Below are 26607 nucleotides of genomic sequence, written 5' to 3'. Positions count from 1 at the left end.
GACAGACCCTAATAGTAGTGGCTGGAGAGTAGACCTGAAATATGAGACACAAGTGAACCCATTTTCAAACCATTCTGGACCCAATTTTTAAAAATTTAAAATAGTTTTGGTTAGTAAGATGATTCAAAGGACTGTGCTACCTGACATTGCTACTTAGCTTTCTCTGTGTACCTCCACTGTCCCCATTTGGCCCATAAATGACTTGAGAACAGAGCTCGGGTTTTAAATGCACTTGCATTCCTATCCCCTAGCATGATACTCTGCACTTAACTTGCACCAGTTGATGTTGGCTGAGGTCAATGAATATGGTTCTGTGGGGGCACCACTAGTATAGCCTGTGGCTTAATGGGTTTTCCAGGGTAGACAAAGAATTGGCTCAGAACCAATCTTGATCTTTTATCTCATTTCCCACTCTACCTCCCCACCTCCAATCTCCACATGCACTTTCACAACAGGCATTTATGAGATGGCTGGACATGACTGGGGATATGATCACTCATATTGGGAGACAGGTATTATGAGTAGCTCATAGAGAATTGGTCAAAAACTGTTTGCAATAGAATGAGTAAAAAGAGAGAGATTCTAATTTATTCCTGAGTATTCAGCTAACTGAGTCCTTAGTTCCTGTCTGAGTTTAACCATACTCTTTTAATTGTGCTACTGAATATCTTACAAAATTACATTATATATACCTCTAAAGGAGATTATTTTCATAACGAAGAATTATTTGCTTTTAGCTCCTCAAGAAAAAGTACTATGTAAAACAAGATATTCCATTACATTCAAAAGATGCTACTAATAACAACAAAAAACCACGCAACATTTGAAAATGCTAAATGTTTTCATTATCCCGATTAACAACACTTGTAATGATCTATATACATATATATATAATATTTATTGTAGTTTTAATATTCAATTCTGAAGTATACCTTAATATCCAGAGCCTTCCTCAAATTAGGAAAGAAAGTTATACTGAATTTGGGTTACGTGGCAACACACGTATGAGAGGGGGATTTGGAGTGAGTTTTTCAAAACAAGAAGCCTATGTTCTCTCTACGAGGAAGTCTGAGGAGAAGAGAATGGTAATAAGCATATTTATGAAGGACAAATATCAGAAAGTATAAGTGGAGCTGAAGCACCTCTCATTAGCAGAGGAACTGGTTTTGTCGGCTCAAAGTTTCTCTGAACCTTTCTGAAGGTTTATGATACAAAAAGCATATTCAACCTCATCCTCTGAGTTAGGAAATGCAACTATGATATCTGAGACCCAAGCCCAAGAAATTTATCTTAATACACTCTTGACAAAATATTATGTCGAATCATACATAACTCCATTTCTACTGGAAGCAGATTGAGTTCCAAAACAGCCTGAAAATGTGGGTTGATTTTACAGCCCCTGTCGCAGGGGTCTGGCTGGATTTCACAGACGGCCAGGCATCTGGTTGAGGGCTAGCTCCCAAATCCCTAGGAGAACCCCCAGATCAACTTAAATTCACAAGCATCCTTCCTTCCAAAACATGGAACACGTTTTCTTGGAGCCACTTGCAATTTCACTGGAACCATGCCTACAGCTGCCCATACAGATCCCGAACCCCAAGAATGACCTCAAAACCCAACCTAAATCAAAATAAGGAGTGACTCGTTGTGTGCTTGCTTAAGCGGACCTAGAAGACTGCTATGTGACCAGAGTTTTGAGTGAATGTGGTAACCTCAGGTAAACAGGAATCTAGTCTAAACATATTTCTCTAAAGTTCTATGGCATTCCAATACAGCCAGCTGCTCACACAGCTTATACAATTTCACTATTCACTGTTTCTGTGTGTAGATGAGACTTTTCACATTCAGGGAAACATTCACGATCCAGGGAAAGATAATCATTCACCAGGCTCCAGGGAAGAAAACTGGCCAACATCTGCCACAAGGCCGTCCTTGAGGGCTACAGGTGGACTCCCATTGCTGAAGTTTTGATGTTCCTTTATAACCACAAACTGCAGCAAACAAAAGGGAGAGAGAGGACATTGTTAAAATCCATGAATTATCTCAACATACGTTAAATAAAATCTATGGCTTCATGTCCACCTTATAGAAGGTAAAAGCCAAAAGAAAGGCCCTGTCAAATTTGTCTCTCTGGCTAATGAAAGATTCAGTTTTCAGTTAGAAAGCTTCTGTTACTCTCTATTAAAGCAACTAGCACTACCCATACATGAATCCACAAGTGTTCTAAGCATTGCCCACAGGCCAGACAAATAATATCTCGCACATGTATGTGCTCCAACTTTTCAAATATGTGTGTGTGCTTAATTAGGAAAATTCACTTAAACATGCTATCAAGTTCTGAATAATTTGGGCTCATTAGTGGGTAATAAGAACTAATAATGCAACTACTATTTTGCAGGGATCCATGAAATGTCTTTTCATGCTTGAACAGCTTGGGAACCAGAATTCTAAAAGGCAGGCTCAGAAAACAACATTATTTCTCTTCGGTCAACAAAATGATTATTTTTGTCATTGTTTGTACTGTCCACATTCGATTGGGTACTTGCAATGCAGGCTAACCAGAGTTCACTGGCTCACATTCACACCAGATAGATTAGAGATTAAAGCAGATCAAAGATAAAAGGAGAGAAAAGAAGTGACCCCATGCCCCAGGATGAAGGATGCAGTTTGGGGAAGTCCTTCCTTGCCAATCAGTAACCCAGCAGAGAGACTGCCCCAAGGTTCTGAACCAATGCTCTACTGGTTCAGAAACGTACCCTCCACATAAAGAGCCCATAGCTGAGAAATACAATGAGGAAGAGAGAATAGAAAAAAATCTCCTTGGTCATATTTCTCCTTGAGAAAAGTATAGGAATAAAAATGAGTAGAGTCGATTAGGGAGAGAAATGTTGGTGAGAGAATGGTGGATCCTCTGAACATGTTTTCATTTTCTTATTTTCTACAACACTAATCACCCTTCTCCACCTCTTCCTCACTGATGGTCTCCCAAAGTAACTCATTGCAAAACTAATACATGACCCACTGTTTATGGGCACAGGCCCATTTTTCTGGCTCAAGTTAAAATCCAGCCCACCGCACTGCCAGTTTTCCAACCACATGCCTCTCTGCCAGAAGAACATAGGTTCCAGGATTCTGGCCTGGGTTGGGGAAGGCAGCTGATGGAACCAAATTTGTTTCTGCTGCTTCTCCTCCTAGCTTGGGTGCTCAGCTCTCTCCCACTCGCACCGATATCTGCAGCAGCAGTTGGTGTCAATGACAGATCTGACGGCTGGGAGACTGAGCCTCTCACCACAGCCCTGAGACAGCATGCTGCTCGTGACAGCAGCAAGTGTTTTTGATTTTTTAAGAAATAAGATACAGATTGTGTTTCTCCTTCTCTCCCATGATTTAAATAAGATGAACTAAACTTGCTACCCAAAACCTGAAGGAAGTACCATACAGGCTGACAATGAGATCTGGAAAATTAAAGAGTCCACAAGTCATGAAGCTTCAAAGAACTGAGGACATTCTATAACTAAGTCCACCCAGAACCACACACTTAGGGAATCTCCAGAGACAGGGGGGATCTTAGAGCTCATGTAATCCAAACGCCTTGGAGTCCTGATGAAGAAACAAAGGTTCAGTGACTTGCTGAAAATTAGCCAACTGGTTAGAAGAGTAAAGCCAGAATTCACATTTCTTATTGTATTTCTGTACTCAAGTTCCACCAAAAAATAAGTATACGCTGAATGCCTACAACAAGTAGAGACAGATGTTCACTTGTTAGTCAAAAGCATAGCCACAGGAAAGCTGTTCTCTGAAATGCACATGAAGTAGAGGCTGGGGAGTGGGAGAAGTGGTGTGGGAAGGACCCCAAATGATGCCTTTGCCCCTTGACAACCTCTCCCTAACAGCCTTTTCCCTATGTGCCCACAGGTTTCAATTCCCCACGGATCTGCCATATAGTCCAGCCTCTTCCACAACATATACCACAAATGATACCAACAACACACACACACACACACACACACACACACACACACACACACACACGGAACCAGTCAGATTATCTCTGACGGGATTCTGAAAATGGAAATTCCAGCAATTTCAAGAGAGCCTGTCCCAAGTCTGCCCTCTAGTGTTCTAAGATCAATTACTGAAGTGGATGATCTATGAAGCATTTTGAACTTCGCAGTTACTATGCTTTTTGGAAAATATACAGGTCTGCCAGATAAAATACAGGATACCCAGTAAAATCTGAATTTAAAATTGAACTTTCAGTATTAGCATGAATTTAACTAGGTCTCCTGTATTTTTATTGGCTAAATCTGGCAACTGTTTTGCTGCTGAAGTTTAAGGACTTAAAATGTGTGTGAGAAAAGAAATTTTAACAAAATTAGGAGCATAATCTTGGGTTTTTAAGGCATCCATCTGAAAGGGATCGCCGAAAAATGGGGAAAGACTTTCCACAAACACATAAAAAGCTAAGTTATAGCAAGAAAGTACATGCTAGAAAAAAGATCCCATAAATGTCTCGTGCATTACATTATGGCACTAGTTTAGCTTATCTGATTACTTTAATTTAGGACACAGTTCCCCCACCCTCACTGCCCACCCAGGACCTCCCACTTCTTGTGGTGTTAGGTAACATTAACACCAGCTGGAAGCTATAATAGATTCCAGTCTCTCTGAACTCAGCGAAGAATGAGAAAAAAAAATGAACTGGGATTAACGTAAAGCTTTATTGCTTTACATTTCTTGCTTCATGTATTTAATTTCTTGCTTCATGTACTGTGGTCACATTACCCAAGGTTGGGGGTAAGAGGACATCCCAGCCTCCTCATCTGCAGGCCTGGTACTGCTCACATCTCTGCTCGACTCTTCATAAGGATTCTTCGGAGTTTTCGATAGCAGCTTCTGAGTCCTGCCATAGAGCCAAAATATCAGACAATCTCAAAACAAAATAAAACAGTAGCCTACTCAGTGATGGTCAAGGACAACTACTTTTGCTACTGAAATTTTGGTACTTAAAATGCATGGGACAGAAGAAGTATTAAGGAAACTAGGAGCCTAACTTTGGGTTTTAAGGTATCCTTACCTGCATTACTTTCCAGATGATGCTTCACTCTTTCCAAGGTACCGTGACAAGGGGTAGGAGGGCATGGGGTGGGCGGGAAGCCATGCATGCATTCATTCATTTATTCATGGACATATCGATTGAGTACTAACTATATCCTAGGCCCCGTCCTAGTACTGGAGACATAGGAATGGAAAAAAACACAACAAAATCTCTACCTAAATGGACTTAGAATTTGTGAGGAGGGGGTTCCCACGGAAATAGTACCACAGCAATTGTGTGACACACACTATATTAGCTTCATTTTACAAGTGAAGCCAGTGGGATTGGAAGATAGTAGTGATGAACCCAAGGCACACAGCTACCAAGGGCAGCCCAGGAGCTGGGTCACAGTGCTGTGCCAACTACATATTGGCACCTGCCGTCTACCTCTACAAGGATTATATCACAAGCTGCAGCAGCTGCTGACCTTCAACACCCACTGAAAGGAGTTCAGTGCGGAGATCAGGAATGAGGCGCCCTGTGCTCTGCGAAAAACTGGCAGAAAAGGTCTTCAGATAATTAGATATTCTCAGGAAAAGATTTTATGAGCCCAATTCTTGCATCTCCTTGTATCTAGCAAAGCACTAAAATCCTTCACGTTGACGTCTCCCCCTCATGAGTAGCAGTAACCTTCACGAGACTAGCGGCAACCTTCTGCAAAAAATATGTGCTTGATTGCCTGTACTCCCCCTTCACCAAAGTCACATATATACTGACCTCGCCCCCTACCTCTTTGGAGCAGTTTCTCAGAGCTATCTGAAATGCCATCTTCCGGGCTATAGTCCTCATTTTGCCCCAAATAAACTTAACTCATAACTCTCACGTTGTGCTTTTTTTTTTTTTTTCAGTCGACGGATGCAAAGCCTAGGCTCCTTCCAGGTCTATGCAAGGCATGGTGTCATGTCCTGGGGGAGGGGGTGAAAGGGAGGGAGATCTAACATGAAAGTGGGATCCCTGTCCTCAAAGCATAGCCTTGAGAGGGAGAGAGACAGGTACATTACATACTGAGCAGCCATTTAAGGGAAACCAATGAAGGAAAGGTGGTGGGGAGACCACCAGCCAGCCTCAAGATTCCAAAATAGTGCTGCTGTCTCGGGGCAGATGGCATCTTAATTCACTCTAGGAATGTAACCCTCAGTCAAACAGGCCTGTCTGACCATCGGAGGAAGGGCAATAAGGAAGGTAGGGGCTGCTGTGGAAGCCCCATCCCAGGAGCTGTGAATTCCATGAGACAGATGGAACCCCATCAGGAAATAGTGTGGGTTATTATTTTTAATCAAAAGCATCAAGGAAAAAAATTGAAGCGGTTAATATAAACAGTTCCAAAGTTGCAAGTTATAGTTTGTGACATAATACTTCCTGTTGATTTTTTTACAAAGAGGTACTTCCAAGAAATAGTTTTATTTTTTTATTTTTATTTTTTAAAGTCTTTCTTATTGAATTTGTTACAATATTGCTTCTGTTTTATGTTTTGGTGTTTTGGCCGCAAGGCATGTGGGATCTTAGCTCCCTGACCAGGGATCAAACCCACATCCCCTGCGTTGGAAGGCAAAGTCTTAACCACTGGACCGCCAGGGAAGTCCCCAACAAGTTTTATGAAGTAATAATAGTACAATACTTTTAAAATTATTTAGTTCCACAAACAATCTTTTCAGAGATACACAGGACAAATAGTGTCGGACAGTCAATCTAGACAAAACAGGTCAGATTGACACGAAGGGAGGAATAACTGATTTTAACTCTTTACAGAAAATTGCTAAACACTCCTAACTGATAAACCCAATGCTAGGTCTGTATTTATTGGTGTACATGAGTGACGTGGCAATACTTAAACTGGCAGTTTTAATTTGAACTTAGCAGCATATTACTTACTATGTCATAGTCCATAGAATAAGAAAAAATACCTAGTAATTACAGTACACTTGGACTTGTTTCTTCCTTCCATTTTTTTCTACATGATTTGCCAATCATCTACTTTCCTTTTGGCATTCTGTCCAATGGGATGAAACGCTGATTATTCAATATTCTTCCTACAAATATCCGAGATACTGACTGAACACCAGGCTAAAAAGTACGATGGTTACTGATGAACCACTGAATTAAAATTTCAAGTTTTTGCCTGAGAATCCTGTGTCTCGAGATAGAAAAGGATTTGGAACGTGTGACTCCTGGGGGAAGATTACGGTTCATGGAAAATCATAGCGATAACAAAAAGCGTTTATTAAGTCATATATGCCAGACAAACTACAACGGTGCCTAAAATGCTTTTCTGTATTGAGGATAGTGGAGGATGCTGGCTTACTTTTTAAGAAAGTGGAAAATGAGCAAACAATGTGATGCCCATTTCTTCACCCTAATGTAGTGGGTTTTTTTTTTTTAAATAAATGTGTAAATATCATCGTTCCACAGTTCTGAACTTTTAACTTGAAATGACTAAAAACATAAACTCCAAGGACCCGAAACTTCCTTCCAAGTTGGGGAAGATAACTGAGTTTCTTGAACAGAAGTTAATACTTTGTGGGAAATCAATGCAATGGATGGCACCCATGAAAATTATAGTTATACAGGCCGGCGATGGCGTGAGAGGAAGCACATGCTGCTAACAGAAAAAAAGTGGAATATAAAAACGTGTGAGGGGGGCTTCCCTGGTGGCGCACTGGTTGAGAGTCTGCCTGCCGATGCGGGGGACGCGTGTTCGTGCCCCGGTCCGGGAGAATCCCACATGCCGCGGAGCGGCTGGGCCCGTGAGCCATGGCCGCTGAGCCTGCGCGTCCGGAGCCTGTGCTCCGCGACGGGAGAGGCCACAACAGTGAGAGACCCGCATACCGCAAACAAAACAAAACAAAACAAACGAACAAAAAACGTGTGAGGTTAAATAACAACCCAGTAAACTATATAGGTTTATGGGCAAAGACTGGAATGGAACAATAAATCCACTGATGTTTTAGAGCAATGAAATCCTGGACCGTTTTTTGTTTTCTTTTACTGTTATTCCAGTTTTTAAATGAAATAAGTGTGTAGAAGCAGCTCATCTCAAGAAGCCCCTGGGAGGAGCTAGAAGGAGGTTGAAAGTTCCAATGGAAGCAAAGTCACCTGTATTTCTGAGCCCCGCACAGCCCCAGGAGCAGTAGCAGAAGCAGCACCACCACGCAGGCAGCCACCGCGGTGACGCTCCGCTGCCGCCCGTGGCCGGCATGGCGCAGTTCCCACCACTTCAAGTCTCGGTGCTGACATCGCTCCCCGACGTAGCCAACGACACAGCTGTGACAACATACAAACAGAGGTCAGCAGTGAGCCAAGGCCGAAAACGCTTATATTTTTGCACTCAATATCCAGCCGTCTCTCAACCTCTGCATTTCAGCTTCAGCTCTTTGGACATATGGAAAATCCATCAGGGGTCAGTTGAAAGCACTCTAATTTACAAGTTAATGCAACACAGACTTCCCCCATTGGTCTGTTGGCCCTGGGATTAATGGGGGATTATTTGCATACCGCCTCTATAAGGCACTGCAGAACATTGATTAAAGATCAATTTCTGTTAGGCTAAAATCCTGTGAAGCTTCCTCTAAGACCAACATAAAGCAACCCTGCCCTAAGTGCCAAGGGAGTTTTCGAACAAATGTTCAGCCAGACTGCAATGAGTATAGGTCAAAGGAAGGAAGAAGAATTCAAAGCAGAGTCTTTCACCTGAGACCAGGTTGTAAAAGAATGTTGAGTAGTCTCTGAACTGGAAGCATAGACTAGTCTGCAGAGGAAACCATTTTTCCTTCTTTTTTAAAATCACAGACTCAAAAGGACTCGGTGGTGACACACAAGCATTTGCCTACTTCTTCAAGGGAGAAGAACTAAGTGGAGGAAAAGAGGCATTCACCAACATCCTGCTGTTTCATTAGTGAAATTGTTACTGGAATTACCAGCGGGCAACGCAGCCTGCGAACCTTTAGATGAAAGTAAATGAAACAATGCTGCCATCTACTGGGAATACACGCTTCCAGAAACTCTTAGGAGCTTGGGTAGAACTATATTCTATTATTCTTTGCAAGAGCATAAACTTTAAAAATATTCTGTTAGAAATATTGTGTTGCTCACTTGTTAGGAATTTCTTCACCCTGGCTCTGGATCCACTCTCTGTATGTGTATCCATGTCCCCACTTTGTTCCAAAAGGAGGTAAAGGAATGAAGACACAGAGGACTGATACCAGTCCCCATGGGGGGAAGAGGCAGCAAGGGAAAAGCATTAGACGAAGCATGCATCATGGCTGAAGGCCCAGAAGGTCTCAAGTCTAGTCCTAGTTCTACCTGAGTTGGTTATAGGAGCTTTGGCGAGTCACTTTCAAAGACAGGAGGGAAAGTAACTAGTGATTGTTATGCACCTTATGTTTCCGATATTGTACTAGGCACTTTTATTCATTTTATTTTTGATGGCATATTCCCATTTTGTAGATGAGGAAAGTGAGATTCAAAGGAGTTAAGTAATTTTTCACACGGCTCGTGAATGGCAGGTTTGATTCAAATGGTTCTCTGATTTCAAAGTCTGTGTTCTTTCTACTACATTGGGCCACTTCCAAAAAGAGTTTTAAGTTCCAGGCACCTCTGAAAAACTATTCTTCTAGAAGTGATCCTACCAGAGAATGCAGGATATGAGTGTAGGAAGTATAAAGGACCATCAGGTTATTCCCGGCTTTCCTGTATGCTGTTTTAATTCTAGCTGTCCTTGGTTATAGACGTTTACTATCAACGCCTAGCAGCCACTTTTTTTTTTTTTTTTTTTTTTTTGCGGTACGCGGGCCTCTCACTGTTGTGGCCTCTCCCGTTGCGGAGCACAGGCTCCGGACGCGCAGGCTCAATGGCCATGGCTCACAGGCCCAGCCGCTCCGCGGCATGTGGGATCTTCCCGGACCGGGGCACGAACCCGCATCCCCTGCATCGGCAGGCGGACTCTCAACCACTGCGCCACCAGGGAAGCCCCTAGCAGCCACTTTTAAACTGTTGGATATTAATAGGCCACACCTCCAATCCTCTCATAGATCTTAGGGTCTCAAAGAATATGCCACGCACGTAACAAGAGAACTGGGAGCCAAGGACGCTGCAATATCAAAGCCTCTCAGCCTTATAAGGTCCAGAGCAATCAGCCAGCATTTCCCAAGGGCAGGCCACACTCCACTAGTTCTTCAGGTTTTGTTTTGGTTTTTTTTTACATCTTTATTGGAGTATAATTGCTTTACAATGGTGTGTTAGTTTCTGCTTTATAACAAAGTGAATCAGTTATACATACACATATGTTCCCATATCTCTTCCCTCTTGCGTCTCCTTCCCTCCCACCCTCCCCTATCCCACCCCTCTAGGTGGTCACAAAGCACCGAGCTGATCTCCCTGTGCTATGCAGCTGCTTCCCACTAGCTATCTATTTTACATTTGGTAGTGTATATATGTCCATGCCACTCTCTCACTTCGTCCCAGCTTACCCTTCTCCCTCCCCGGGTCCTCAAGTCCATTCTCTACGTCTGCGTCTTTATTCCTGCCCTGCCCCTAGGTTCTTCATAACCATTTTTTTTTCCTTTTTAGATTCCATTTATATGTGTTAGCTTACAGTATTTGTTTTTCTCTTTCTGACTTACTTCACTCTGTATGACAGTCTCTAGGTCCGTCCACCTCACTACAAATAACTCAACTTCATTTCTTTGTATGGCTAATATTCCATTGTATATATGTGCCACATCTTTATCCATTCATCTGTCGATGGTCACTTAGGTTGCTTCCATGTCCTGGTTATTGTAAATAGAGCTGCAGTGAACATTGTGGTACATGACTTTTTTGAATTATGGTTTTCTCAGGGTATATGCCCAGTAGTGGGATGGCTGGGTCATATGGTAGTTCTATTTTTAGTTTTTTAAGGAACCTCCATACTGTTCTCCATAGTGGCTGTATCAATTTACATTCCCACCAACAGTGCAAGAGGGTTCCCTTTTTTCCACATCCTCTTCAGCATTTATTGTTTGTAGATTTTTTGATGATGGCCATTCTGATCAGTGTGAGGTGATACCTCACTGTAGTTTTGATTTGCATTTCTCTAATGATGAGTGATGTTGAGAATCCTTTCATGTGTTTGTTGGCAATCTCTATATCTTCTTTGGAGAAATGTCTGTTTAGGTCTTCTGCCCATTCACAACCCTTTTTTCATGAAACATTTCACAGCACTGTTGTTGGGAGAACTTGGGCTGAAGAAGACCTGCCCCATAGGGTGTGGGTTGGTTCAAAGACAAACCAGAATGAATGAGGACCTCTTCTGTGCTCAGGAGGTTTGGGGTCCTCTGAGAATCCCCAGAGTGGGGAATCTGTGAGGAGGACCTTGGGTGTGGAGACTTCCAGTTCCCACATCCTCTGCATCCCCGGGGCAGCCAGCGGGTCTTGCATCTGAGGGGAGCTTTCGTTGCCTCCAAACAAGGAAGGAAGTGCATTCCTTTATTAACGTGCTCACAACGTTAAGAACACTCTGTGTGGAATGATGCCTGTGAAGTGTTTCTAATAAAAGCTGGACTGGGAAGCACTCCTTAGAGATGTGTTATTATGGAATTAAAAAACTACAAGGTGAGGTCATTGGGGCGGGGAAGGAGGGAAGGGTTGGACATCTGATTAAACCACACTTTTATTAAATATAGAATTCAAAAACAAAGTTATGATCCAGATTAATGGGAACTCTGGTGATATTTTAAATGCTGCTTTTGATTAAAGGTCCTTAAATTTAAGTGTTAGATCCCGCTTAATTGTCATTTTGGAGCAACTTGTGTTTGAAACATTATTAGGGGAATATGATATATTCATCAGGATTTAATGACAGAAAGGAAAGCAGTGTGCTAAAGAGTTCACAAATCATTTAATGAATTGCTGCTATGGGGGCCAAATGAAATTAACGTGCTGACTGCAATAGGCAACCCTGCAGTACCCTTCTTCTTATTATAATGTCCTCTTTTTTTTTTTAACATCTTTATTGGAGTATAATTGCTTTACAATGGTGTGTTAGTTTCTGCTTTATAACAAAGTGAATCAGCTATACATATACATATATCCCCATAACCCCTCCCTCTTACGTCTCCCTCCCACCTTCCCTATCCCACCCCTCTAGGTGGTCACAAAGCACCGAGCTGATCTCCCTGTGCTATGCAGCTGCTTCCCACTAGCTATCTACTTTACATTTGGTAGTGTATATATGTTCATGCCACTCTCTCACTTCATCCCAGCTTCCCCTTCCCCTTCCCCATGTCCTCAAGTCCATTCTCTACATCTGAGTCTTTATTCCTGTCCTGCCCCAGGTTCATTAGAACCATTTTTTTTTTTTAGATTCCATATATATGTGTTAGCATATGGTATTTGTTTTTCTCTTTCTGACTTACTTCACTTTGTATGACAGACTCTAGGTCTATAATGTCTTTAATAACCCAAAGTTAAAGTATCAGAGAGAAACACAAACCATTGCTAGGACACTTGTTTTCATAATTCCATTATCTGTAACAACAAGAAGCCAGGAACAGGTAAAAACAATTTGATTCTTATTATCAAAATCAAGGATGATTATCATTAAGTACTAAACTTATCTTAGGTTAGAAAATCACAGCATGAAATATGACTATGAAAGCAGATTTCTATTAGAACTGAGTCATTTTTGCTAATATTCATGAGCATGTTTCACTGTTTGTGTCAGGCTGATGTGATTTATAATGCAAGGTCATTTACTTTGTCACAGAATATAACTTATTCTTCTTATAATCTAGACTATGTTTCCGCTGATTATTAGCGATAAAATAATCAAAGCCTCTAAGCTCATAGCATCTATTCATGAGGATCGAAGTATTTCATCATTCCATCACTAGGCACAGAGAAAATTATCAATGAGTCAGGAGTCCGGCCATAGGAGACCTATTCATTTTTCAGCATCTATCAATTCCCTCCGATTGCCTTCAAATTATGAAAGTAATTAAAAGTAAGATTTGATACAAAACTAGATCTTCTGGGTGTGGTTTTTACTAAAAACTGAGGGGCATGGTTTCTGAGTGAGTGCGGTGGGAACACCTCATAGTTCCAGGGCTTCCTTGAACCCTCTCTTCAGGTTGACACTTAGCCCACTGAAACCATCACAGGGACAAAAGCAGAGCAAAGGCAGCCATGGCTGCATCCAGCAGTTGTTACCAAACAACAAAAATGTAAATGCCGGGCTTCCCTGGTGGCGCAGTGGTTGAGAGTCCGCCTGCCGATGCAGGGGACACGGGTTCGTGCCCCGGTCCGGGAAGATTCCACATGCCGCGGAGCACCTGGGCCCGTGAGCCATGGCCACTGAGCCTGCGCGTTCGGAGCCTGTGCTCCGCGACGGGAGAGGCCCGCGTAACGCAAAAAAAAAAAAAAAAAAGTAAATGCCAACTATTAGGAAGTAAAGAGGGAAAAAATATGTTAGTTTTGAGCATTGAAGGCAAGAAGTCCAGTGTGAACATATATAACACTTTTTAAAATTCAGAAACATAGCATTGATGCGCTCCATCTATTTGGCAGAAAATAAATCAAAGTTTTAAGAAATTCTCTCCGTTTAATCCCCAGCCTATACCAGTAGTAACATCAAGTTATTTAAATAAGAGGGAAAATAACCAGTTCCTTACATTTAATATTTACCACTAGCACCGGGTTAGGGGCAGGGGGTGGTGAAATATGCAGGAAAGGTGTAATACACACACAGAATTTATATATGTAAATAAAGGGTTACATATATAAATTATCTTTTTCCCTATGGAAACGCCTAATTATAGAAAAATCGCAGTATAAGTTTTCTGAATCTGCTAAAAGTTATGGGCTGCGATATCATATCTCTGTGCCATCAGAAAAATAGCTTGACTTACTTGCAGGCGTAGCTGTCGACCGCTTCAAGATACATACACACGCCGCCATGGAGGCAGTACCCATCGTGGGATGGGGGACATTCGGGGTAAATATTTCTCCCAGGAGAGCGGCCATCCTCCCTGGGATGAGAGGGTGGAGTTGAGTCTAGAAGAAGCAAAGGCATTTCTTTTACTTTCTGAAGTGATCGGGGTCTTTCAGATATCGATATCAGGAAGTAGTTTCCGTGAACAATTTGTGAGACAGACCAATAGTTGTGATATAGAACAACAGTTTCACTTTCTTAACCAGACCTCGTGTCCTTCACCATGGAGCCAGCCATTCTTTCCTTAGGTTCAGCATTATTTGACATAAAGCATGTTGGAAGCTGTAAGAGAATGGTCAATCCCAAGACCATATGAATTCCGAGTGCAGATCTCATTATAAAAGCACATCCATCATCCAAAAACAGCAGTTAGCTTAAGAGCGTCTCACTGAACAACAGTATCTCTTGATGACTTATAAACCACCTACCGCTACACAGTCCACTACCACTAGTTTCCTGGGAGTCTCAAAAATTTCTCCCACACGAGACTTTCTTCTAAAAACTATTTAAGTTGTAGGGGAGCCCTCAAAGACAAGATTAGCAACTTTGACAGAAAGGAAATGTTACCATAACAGAGGGGATGCCAAAGTGGGGAAGTCCGTTTTATTGAATGGTTTGCTGCTCTTGAAAAGGAAAACATTAGGGTGTGTAGCTGACTACATAAATATTAGGAGTCTTTCAGTACCTTTAAGAACAGCAAATTATTTGAGAAAATAATATGCTAAAAAAACAGAGACCCGAGCAAGTGCAGAACCTTCCTTTCTCAGGATGTTTTCTGCTTGCAGAGCTGAGACAGGTAAATAGCTGGCGATGACTTAGCTGACCCTGGCTTCTAGGGTCTATGAAGCCAGCTCCCCTTCTGGGTGCTGATGGTAAGAAGATACTGCTGTTATGGGGGAGGGTTCAGGAAGAAGGAAGCGACAATTATTAACATTTTTGAAGTTCTGATTCAGATCAAGAAATACTGACTTAAAAAAAATTAAATGCAATTTTATTAAGAATTTCAAATGACATATGTCAAATTTCTAGAATGGAATAGGACCATTTTGAAACTGGAGAGATGGCATAGATGAACACTGATATCCCTTGTAACTCCAACTTTATTTAAAAAAAAATTCCTCTGCAAACCATATTCCCCCTTATATAACAAGACGAAATAGTATCTACCTCTTCACTTTGGCAACAGCTATTTCCTAAAGGAATGGGAAAAAAAAAATAGTGATTCTGCTACTTCTTTAAGTTCATTAAAAATGGGATTCTATCTTTAGATTAAAATTTTTAAGTTCAGAAAAAGCTTATTTTAAAATCCTTGAAAGTGATTCAAAATGCTAAGAGTCCAGACATCCTCCCCAACCTGTCTAGCCCTGCAGAGCTTTCCCAGCAGCCCCCAAAATCAACACTACAAATCAGGACATTAGCTGCATAGTTAAAGAGAACCACCTGTGTTCCCACCTTTATTGAATTGTGAATAATAAAAAAGGATTTATTCCAGATGCTATTAAATTAAGAAAACTTGGGCCATTTCACATTCTCAACCACAGCATCAATCTAATCAGGAAAGTAAACTCACCAGCCTGATTGAACTGAATGATTTCTAGAAGCTCTAATGGAAATACACTTGGGTACTGATTTTTTCAGAATCGAGTCCCTCCCCTTGGATCTGGACCACCCACCAACCTACCAGGGCAAATCCGTCCAGGTTCAGATGAGTTGCCAGCACATGTGCAGGTGTAGTTTCCCTCCGTATTTGTACAGGCAGCATTTTCCCCACAGGTGTGCACACCCAGTTGGCACTCATCAATATCTGTCAGGAAAGGGGAGTAGGAAAGAGAAAAGTAGGGTGCAGAGGAGACAGAGGGTGGTATAATTGGAAACCCCAATATTCTGGAAAGGGAGCATCTTCAACTTCTGTCATGCCACATGTTCTCAGAGCTCTATACATTTTTAGATTCAAAAATTCTATTATAAATGTTGGAGAGAGAGATGGACTGGGCCCCTTGGCTCCTTGCCCATGCAGGTAAACTCCTGACATGAGGCTGGAAGTTTTCCTACTGCTTGGAAAGAAAGGAAATTTCCCAGCACATGTAGCTCAGTGGGAAAGTTGGAGATGGTAAACTATCTCTAGGTAAACATTTAGTAGTTCAGATCATATCAAATTCAACATTTTTGCCTTTTTTACATAAATATGAACAAAGTCATCACTTTTTTCCCAACTACCCATCTTTTATTTTCTCAGTTACCACCACCCTAACCTTTAGGTCCTTCTTCTCTTCAATTTTCCATTGCTGTAAGAGGAGCAGCCTTACAACATTCCCTGCATCCCATCTCTCCTCCACTTCTCTCCTAAACACCAGTGCCACATTAATCTTCCCGAACCACGTCTCCCGTCACTGCACCACTCGACTCAGATGCTGCCAGTAGTTGTCTGTTTCCTAGAGCTGTGCTGCCTCATATGGTAGCCATCGCCATATGTAGGTACTGAGCACCTGAACTGCAGCTAGTCCACACTGAAATGTACTGTAAGTGTAAAACACACGCCAGATTTCGTGGACGTAGTACCAACTATGAAAGAACATAAAATATATCAGTAATTTTTATATTATAGATAGCTAATGAGAACCAACTGTATAGCACAGGGAACTCTACTCAGTGCTCTGTGGTGACCTAAATAGGAAGGAAATCCAAAAAAGAGGGGATATATGTATACGTATAGCTGACTCACTTTGCTGTACAGCAGAAACTAACACAACACTGTAAAGCAACTATACTCCAATTTTAAAATAATGATGATACTTTTTTATATTGATTATACATTAAGCTGTTAATATTTGGGATATATATTGAATTAAATAAAATATTATTAAAATTAAGTTCACCTGTTTCTTTTTGCTTTTTGTAATGTAGCTACAAAAAATTTAAAATTATATATGTGACTGACATTATATTTCTACTGGATGGTGCTGGTCTAGAGAAGTAAAACCCCAATGCCTGACTTTCAGATTCTAGTTTTCCACAAATATAACTCAACTTACCTGTTATGGACTGAATTGCGTCTCCCCAAAATTCATATGTTGAAGCCCTAACCCCCAGAGTGACTATATTTGGAGACAGGACCTATAAGGAAGCAATCAAGCTTATATGAAGTCATAAGAGTGAGGCCCTAATCCAACGGGATTGACGTCCTTCTAAGAAGAGGAAGAGATACCAGAGGTATCTCTCTCTCCCTCTCTCACTCTCTCCACAAGCCACAGAGGAAAGGGCAGGTGAGTGTGGAGTAAGAAGGGGGCCGTCTGCAAGCCAGGAAGAGTCTTCACCAGGAACCAAATCTGCCAGCACCTTAATTTGGGACTCCTGGCCTCCAGAACTCTAAGAAAATAAATGTCTGTTGTTTAGGCCACCCAGTCTACACAGTACTTTTGATGGTAGCCAGAGCAGATGGAGACATCACCTTGCCAGACCCAGTTTCTGTTCTCCTTCACACAAGTATAGACACACAGTCTATACTTAAGGCTCTAGGCTTTTCTCTACCCCCCCCAAATAAGACCTGTGATATGTTCATGCCTGCAGTGTTCCCCACTCCTTCACATTTCTGCATAATAAAAATGTACTTATGCCCCCAGTTCCATCCAAAACGAAACTTCCTCCATGAAGTCTTTCCCAATACCTCAAACAGATATGTCTACTGGTTCTGAACTTCCACTTAGTTTTTACTTCTCTTATGATGCATACCTTTCTTCACCCCTTATCACAGTTGCATTTCTTTTAGATCATATTCTCCATGCCTTCCTCATCTCGGCATTCCTCACAGATCCCAGTACTGTGTCTTTGCACTAATAGGGGTCAATTAAATATTTGCCACATTGAATCGCTAACCTGAATAGCCCAAAGGGAGTCTTTTTTTTTTTTTAAACTGACATCCTACTGCAATCTCTATGAACCATCACCTTGAGAATGAGAGAGAAGCAAAAATGATGTACTGTTGGCCAAGAAACACAGCTACTCTTAAGAATAACAACAACAGTTTTATATAGCACTTATTGTGTGCCGGGCATGGTTCAAAGCACTGTATCTACTACATCTCTATATCTACTGTATATACATGGGGCTGGGGGGCAGTGTGGAGAACAAGAACAAGCTCAGGGCTTCCATGTGGCCCGAGACGCCACGCCAACCAGGCAGGCTGGGCCATGACACTCTGCTCCATGGATTGAGATGCGTGAGTAACAGAGTGAGAATCCAGAGTATAATGAGTTTAAACATCCAAGAAAGTATACCTTCCTTTTTCTTCAAAGTAAATTAAATATAAAGCCTGTTTGTCTAAATTATCTAGGAGCCTGCTTAATTAGAGCAGTGACATTTTCCCAATTGACAGCCAAATATGTGCTGAAAAGAGCCTTTACAGATGTCTGTGGACTCCACAAAACTAATCTGATAAACGTCTGATTTAAACCAACCAGGTCCAGAAAATTGGTAGTTACGACTGATATTTCATCTTTAACCTCAACATGTGCGAGAAAGCAATGCCATTTTAGTTTGTTATCAAGGCATCTGCCCCTCACAGCAAAAAGATTTTTATGTTTTCAGAAGGAAAGGAAAATACTGAAAGAGACATGTTAAAGCCCCATAAAACTTGAGATAACTATTTTACCGGGCCAAGATGGCTTCAGGCAGGTCTTCACTTGTACCGTGACATTGTGTTACACCTGGAATGGTACATGACATCCACTAGGTGAACTCCCAACCCAGCAAGCCACACCCAGACCTTGGCAGAGGATGGTGATTATGAAAGAGTCTTAATCATTCCTTGCTTGATTCTAAATGTCAACGGCTTGAACTTATCAAGAGCCAGCTGTGAGCCCTTTCACAGAACCACGCCTCCTTCCCTTTACACACAGCCGTGACCTCCAACAAACCCACATCAGCCCTGCAGTTCACCACGGTTCAATTGCCAAATTCAGTGACAAAGAAAATGCTGCCCAGTTCCCCCCATGATGGCTCGAGGTGTGGAGTTATCGATGAGGCACTGATGTCACTCAACCCCTGGAGAAAGAATTAGAAAGGCAGAGGGGAAAACAGCCTCTGCAGAGTGTAGAAGCTGACTAGTGCGGTCATGGCCAAAGGGCACGAAATTGACTATTTACCCCAAACTGAAATATGTCAGTTTGAACAGATCACACAACTCCTCTTTTAGTCTTAACATGTGTGTCAGCGCAATTCTCTCCTGTCTTTTCTTGGCCCGCCACACCCAGTGTTTGGTGATTCTCCAAGGCCTGCCTTCACCCTTGGCCCTCTGCACACAGCTCTCTTACCGAGGCAGTGGATCCCATCTCCCTGGTAGCCTTCTGAGCACCGGCAGACATGGCCACCTTCAGTATTGATGCACTTGGAGGAGGTGGGAGGGCAAACTGAGATACCCATCTGACATTCATCTATATCTGTGGGCAAAATGACGAGCTAGTGAAATACATAGGCAATCCTAGTATAAAGGAAAAGAGTAGGAAAGGATAGTATAATCTTACATACAATCATCCAGCCATTTACAGGTACTGCTTGCAAATGTGATGCAAACCCTCCATCTTGGACTTAAAGTTCATTTCTGAATCAATTTTTACAGATTTCTCAGTGTTTCATTAGTGTAAGTAAATCACTTTGTGCCAGAGTTTCAGACCATAAGAACATTTACAATAATGGCTATCAATGTAAAATAGTAACCCATCCAGCAAAACCTATTTAATAAACTAAAACTTATGACCTAAACCTTTGGGTGGGGGTAAGCTGTGTTTTTATTGGAATTGGGGAGTTTATAAATTTGACTTGAACTCAAATTCATGCTTTTAAAGCTAATTATAAATTCTTCTCCTTGGGGCTTCCCTGGTGGCGCAGTGGTTAAGAATCCGCCTGCCAACGCAGGGGACACAGGTTTGAGCCCTGATTCGGGAAGATCCCACATGCCGTGGAGCAACTAAGCCCATGCGCCACAACTACTGAGCCTGTGCTCTATAGCCCACGAGCCACAACTACTGGGCCCGTGTGCCACAACTACTGAAGCCCACGTGCCTAGAGCCTGTGCTCCGCAGCAAGAGAAGCCACTGTGATGAGAAGCCCGTGCACCGCAATGAAGAGTAGCCCCCGCTCGCAAAGACTAGAGGGTCTGCGTGCAGCAACAAAGACCCAACACAGCCAAAAATAAAGTAAATGAAATAAATATTTTTTAAAAATCAATTATATTAAAAAAATTCTTCTCCTTAATGTCAATTGTCTATATCATGGAATTTTAATATAACTCAATGTAATATAACAATGTTATGTTTCTTATTTTCTATTCATACACCCATTACCTTTTTAGCTAATATCAAATAATGTATTCAATCCTGAGGGAGATTTTGAATCAGTATGATCTGAGAGAATGTTTCTGATTCACTATTTTCCAGATATTGTGTGTATTTGGATTTTGCTCTTACCAGAACACTGTTTTCCATCTCCAGCAAATCCTTTCAAACACCGACACGTGACATTCTCTCCCTCTGAAACACACCAAGCCTGTGTACTGCATCCCAAGGCACTACAGTCATCATCATCTGCAAACAGCGAGAACCCCACAGGATTATTTCCAGACCTCAGAGAAGAAAATGGACTTCAATGTTTTGCATTCTACCAAAAATTCCAGTACTTCCTTTCTCAAGTTCTGGGGCAGGTTAACCTCCAAATAGAAACACTGTGCTGATCTGTAATCTATATCTATATTAAAGGATCCACAAACCACATGTTTCTGTTTACATGCTCTCAACAAATCTTTAGTCTTAAAGAATTATGTGGTGTTCAAAGACCCCCGTGTGAACTTATTTATAATTTTTTAAAGCGTTTGCAAATTTGAACTATACAATTTCCAGGACTAAATGGACTCAAACTTCAAAAATTGTATTGCTTTATTTGAGAATTCCCAACCGTTGTGACATACAAAAGGGGTCAATATATTCTTATCTCTCAAAGATACGCAACTAATATGTAGCAAGTAGATCTGTGTACCAACATGGCAAAGAGATTTAACCGTAAAAAGATTTATTGTCAATTTACTAAAATTATGTTTGATATATAATAGAATGTATATGTCAAAATGTATGTTTATTATCAAGATTTATGCCGTGACTTGCAAACCTCAAGGCACTTTTTTTTTTTTCAAATTTATTATTTTTGGCTGTGTTGGGTCTTTGTTACTGTGTGCGGGCTTTCTCTAGTTGTGGCAAGCGGGGGCTACTCTTCGTTGCAGCACGCAGGCTTCTCATTGCGGTGGCTTTTCTTGTTGCAGAGCATGGGCTCTAGGTGCGTGGGCTTCAGTAGTTGTGGCTCATGGCCTCTAGAGCACAGGCTCAGTAGTTGTGGCACACAGGCTTGGCTGCTCTGTGGCATGTGGGATCTTCCCGGACCAGGGCTCGAACCCGTGTCCCCTGCATTGGCAAGCGGATTCTTAACCACTGCGCCACCAGGGAAGCCCCACCTCAAAGCACTTTTACAGAGTCATGAACCATACAAACTAAATGCTGTAAAAGGATCATTTCATTTCGTACTCCAATGAAATGCAAATGCCCCAGAAGACAGAGTTGCCTTTTGAGCCATAAACGTGAGCAAGTTTTTTTTTTTCCTTTAGCTACTTAGGTATATAATCATTCTCCAAATGCCTCCTCTCTGTTGGAGTTGGGGGTACCTGACATACCACAGTAGGACATAAACTATCTTCTGTCTTTTCACTGGTAAATTTGCTCATCTGAGTATAGAAGAGGTCAAGAAACCCTCCAAAGTTGCCCATAAATTAAAGAAAGTTAAATGATCTAAATAGGAGTCAGGTGCCATGTGAATGCAGACATCAGCTAATGGCGTTTGATTTGCTTAGCTATTTGAGTGAGAAGATTGTTCTTGTGGGAACACGGGCCTTTCATGTTTGCTTGGTCACCTCCTGTCACTCATGACTCTTGGAGATGGATAAGTTCAGACTAAATCAATTATCCATTGGATTCAGCATTTATTTGGAAGACTAGCTCCCAAATCACAAGGCTGTTCAGAGTATATGGTGGACAGTATCAAATTACCCAAGACATTTTAAATCATTTGCGGAATTATCTTAAATTAACATATGATTCAGGATTTATTTGGTAACTTGCAAACCCCGAGGCAGCTTTGCATACTGAAAAGCAATGGATGTGCAGTTGCAGGAGGGATGAGCCACAGCCAAAGCTCCTTCTGCCACAAACTAAGCTCCACAAGGAAGGCACTTATGCTTCACGCGCCTCTTCTCTAAAACGCAGATGACAGTTTCTGTCCAGTCGACTTCACATGGTTGTTGTACACACTTGAAGAAGAAGTGATTTTTAAAAGAATCTTTTGAGAACTATAAAATATTTTATCTACATATCTAGATAAGAATGATAAAGAAGAAGAGTATTGTGACAGCCTGAATCAGAATTAGCCTTATCACGCTAGAAAAGACTCTGGGGTCTGTTTGTAAAATTAACAAAATTAATTCATTTTGAAGTACCTACTATGTGCCAGAGCCTTATGAGGGCTCAAAATACGGTGGTGGAGAACATAGACAAGGGCTCTGTTTTCTTACATGATTATTTATTGAAGTACAGATGTAATAAGCACAATCAAGAAAAAGTACTGGGTTCCAAGAGAGCTGAAACAACTCTCGCCTCACCTGGTCAGGAGACTAGGAAAGGCTTGCTGCGAAAGAGCATATTAAGCTGAGATCTGAAGGATACACAGGACTTGGGGAGGTGGGGTTAGAAAGAGCACTGTAGGCTGAGAAAACAACACCCGCATGTTATAGGCAAGGCCCGTGTAATGGAAGCAGGCCATAGAAAGCTGGGGATAGAAGGGCACAAATTGAGGCTGGTGAGGTGGGTACAGGCTAGTTTCTCCAGGGCTCAACAGGCTACGTTAAGAATTTTACATTTTATTCATGAATTTAGAAGAATTCGTGATTTTAGTGAATTTGACAATGAAACTTTTTAGGATTGAACCTCTTTGCCATGTTGTACACAGATCTGCTTGCTCCATGTGACTCTGTCTTTGGAGAATAAAAAGATATGGACCTAAAATCTAACATAAAGTTTTCAATTTTTTTTTAGTATAGATACTTGTTTGAAATGAAATTTCACAACAAAATATAAATAAGACCCCTTTGCCTAACACAGGTAGAACTAAAACTTTACAGGCTAAGACAAAATAGAACACAATCCAGGGAGGGAAAGACGAGGTGATCTTCACCAAGACATTTATTCCGCATGAGGCAGAGTACCGTCTCCAGGCATGAAGCCAAACACAGCCTGTTATATATGTATTCCAAATCTTTAGCCATTTTGTCACCCCCCCCATGCCACCCACGTGGCCTAATTTACTGTCTGTCATTCACCTTGGTCTTTGAGTCCCCCAAACATTAGCCTTTCAAAATATCCTCTGTGAACCTCTAGGGATTCCTAGTGACTTTGAAAAGGTTCTCTATACTGCTAATATATATTATGTATATTGTTTCATTCTACCACATTGTCTCCACATCTGACTATGACCTTGGAGGCTGGGGCTATACTTAGCTAAGTATGGTATCACCAGCATTTAGCACGGTGTATGGCAAATAAATAATCACCAAATGAATAATACTCCTAACATGACCATGTTTCCAGTCATTCTTTTCTTGATATGAATTAATTACTTGGTCATAATTTTCAAAATCTTTGGTCGGGTCACTAACTTCACATATCTTAGTTTTCAAATCTGTAAAATGATGGTGATAAGGGTCAAATTAGAGGATATACTTAAAGGACCTGGTAAACTCTAAAGTTCTGTAAAAATTATTATTACTAAAAATATTCACCTCTTTGTATTTCATCAAAAATCACACTGATAAAATCCTCTAAGAAGGGGTAAGAGGTCCCAGGGCCTCGAAAATTGTAGTTTGCTGACCACAAAAGCTGTGGTTAAGTGCATATAATGCCCTAATGTGGAGTTCTCAAATTTATTTTTAGCCACATAGTGTTAAAATTAAGTCTCACTCCGAAATATAAATAAATAAAATGCTTCAAAGCAGAGCCGCACTGATTGAAAGGCAGAGACTTAGCATGAAGAAGAGGTGGGGTTTGCAGAAGCTTTAGGGCTGAGCTAAGCCCAGTTTGAAAACCACCGGCTTCATGAGTGAACACAGACTCTAAAAGAATTAGGTTCCCTAAAGTCGTTACATACTGAATAAATTATTTAGCATTTTGCTGATAAATGGGCAATATATTATAGAAGAAAAAAAAAGTCTAACATTTGCTGTTTGTGGACTTTCTGGAGCAGCTGAAGCAACCAGCCTATATTTGCTTATCAGCTACCATCTGCTTTTCACACTGACAGAAGTAAAGCTAAATGGGCCAAACACCAAAAATACTAGGCATGGATGGGGATACACCCAAATCCGTCCTGGCCTATTTTTCACTTTTTTTTCCAAGTTAGATTTCTTCAAAAAAGATTCAGTCCAACGACTCTCAATGAGTAAAGTTCATGTCCAGTCTAATATGGGAGCCATCTTCCTCAGATAAACCATTCAGAAGAGAAGGACCGAAGCTTGAGTCCAAAGTTTGTCTTCGCTATCTTTGTGTAGATTTAGTCAACATTAAGTTAGAGAGTTCATTCAGAATTTCTAATTAGTAGGATGGAAATTATTGGAACCAAAGCTGTATTGGAGAACTCATTATTCATACCTGACACCATGATTTCAGCCACTAGCATATGCTGAGATTCTGTAATATTATCTTCAAGCTCTCTACTGCTGGGTAAGATGTCCAACGGTATTATTCCATTACTCAGATCTGCTCCACTACCTATTGAAGGCCAACGGATACAATTAATTTACCTTTTGTGATCCAAGAAATGTTTGAGTTAATTTATATTTATGGCTGTTTGTGTGAGTTCAGACTCTTTCTTAGAGTCGGAGGATTCAGAAAAACTGCCAGGGTCTCGGTGGCGTAGAAAACCTTCTCTGCTACACTACACCCTCTCAGCTTCACTCCATGCACTTATAATTGAGGGTGGGGAGAGCCAGTAGGGAAGAAAGACAGGACTCTTCTCGGTACTGGCAAAAACAGTCAAAGTAGAATACCAAAATCCTCGTGAACATAATCAGCTCATAATCACTGCTCGCCATTACTGAGGACAAATTAGTGAGATGATCTCCCCAACCTGCCTTTCCTATATACCCCTTCTCCTTTAAGCTGCTTATAACATTTATTTTAGCCTGATTTTGCCAGTATTTAGAAATGTGGAAGGGCATAAACAAGCTATAATTTAACATAGGCATGGGACCCATGCAACTCCCCAGAACATGGAAGAAATGGATCCCCTAAAACACTGTGTATCCTCTAAGTGTGGGCCATGGATCCCTGGGGTCTCACTGCATGGCAACTAGAAGGTCAAAACTATTTTCATAAAAGGCAAATAACTGTATTGTTATTTTCACTGTCAACATTGATAAGCGATGGGGCAAAAGCAGACAGGGGTGAAAGTGTGGTGCTTTAGCGTGAATCGTCATGATACTAGTAGCATGTTCTCTACTGTGGTCATGTTCTTCACAGCCACATACACACACACACACACACACACACACACACACACACACTCACACTCCAGTTTCACCTTTAAAAGCCCATGATGGAGCAGTAAAATTACTAATTTTTAAAAATCTTGACCATAGACTACCTGGCTCTTTAATCTTCTGCGTAATGAAATGGGAAGCAACACATAAAACACTGTGCACACACTGAAGCTGGAGGAAAGGCCCCTGTGAACTCTCAGAGATACGAGCTAAAACTAGGCTCTTTTTTTTTTCATTGAACATGATTTTTACCTGAAAGAATGTTTGATAAACTATGTCATTAACATTTGGGGATTTGATATTTTCTCAACAATGAATGAAGTGATGCTGTCACTTCAAGGAAAATTAGCTCACGGTGCTTGTTGCCAGTAATAAAATTTAAGCTTTCAAGTGGAAAGTAGAATTCTGGAAAATTTTCCACAAAAAAATTTTAACAAAATCCAGACACTCAAAGACTTTGCTGATGAGTTTGATAATAATAATTAGTTAATGCTATTGTAGGTATATTAATGTGATATTTGGCAGACTTGTGTAACTCAGTCAATCAATATTTTTAAATGACCAAAACATGATGCAACAAAATCATGCATGGCGAAAGATCCACTCAAAGTACAAAACAGAACACTGGGTTTTAACATAGCAGAGGACAAAATGTTCATTGATATGGCTTCAGATTCAACATTGCAACTAACTCTAAGAAACTACCACCTGTCTAGTTCTGATATATATAATATCAAAAGAACATATACAAAAAAGTCCTCTGAAAAGGCTATTAAGCAATCTTCCCTTTTCCAGCTCCACGTGTGTCTGATTTTCTTCATAGGCTTCAAATAAAACAACACACCAACAGCTTTAACAGAGGGGCAGATGGGAGAATCTGGCTGCCTTCTATTAAGTCAGATATTAAAGATATACACGTAA

The 26607-nt window shown here is 41.1% G+C and overlaps 1 protein-coding gene across 5 annotated transcripts in view; it reads right to left on the bottom strand.

Annotated features, from left to right (window-relative positions):
- EGF (epidermal growth factor) overlaps positions 1–26607 on the bottom strand; it is a 93490-nt gene that overhangs the window by 1144 nt on the left and 65739 nt on the right. For 2 of the 5 annotated variants that reach the window (XM_027102826.1, XM_027102828.1), the window contains 9 exons: positions 24797–24916; positions 20525–20641; positions 19373–19498; positions 15745–15867; positions 13981–14125; positions 8192–8359; positions 4786–4903; positions 1914–1991; position 8 (listed from right to left, as the gene is read on the bottom strand). In XM_027102826.1, the coding sequence (XP_026958627.1) occupies position 8; positions 1914–1991; positions 4786–4903; positions 8192–8359; positions 13981–14125; positions 15745–15867; positions 19373–19498; positions 20525–20641; positions 24797–24916 (996 nt within the window). Of the gene's footprint in view, positions 1–7; positions 9–1885; positions 1992–4785; positions 4904–8191; positions 8360–13980; positions 14126–15744; positions 15868–19372; positions 19499–20524; positions 20642–24796; positions 24917–26607 lie in introns of all 5 variants that reach the window. The other 3 variants (XM_027102825.1, XM_027102827.1, XM_027102829.1) reach the window with 3 other exon arrangements.

Source organism: Aethalodelphis obliquidens, unplaced genomic scaffold (genome assembly GCF_003676395.1).
Source record: "Aethalodelphis obliquidens isolate GAN/ISIS:26980383/991018 unplaced genomic scaffold, ASM367639v1 scaffold6, whole genome shotgun sequence".
Taxonomy (NCBI): Eukaryota; Metazoa; Chordata; class Mammalia; order Artiodactyla; family Delphinidae; genus Aethalodelphis; species Aethalodelphis obliquidens.
The sequence above is the reverse complement of the archived record's forward strand: the minus strand, read 5'-3'. Positions and strand labels throughout refer to the sequence as shown.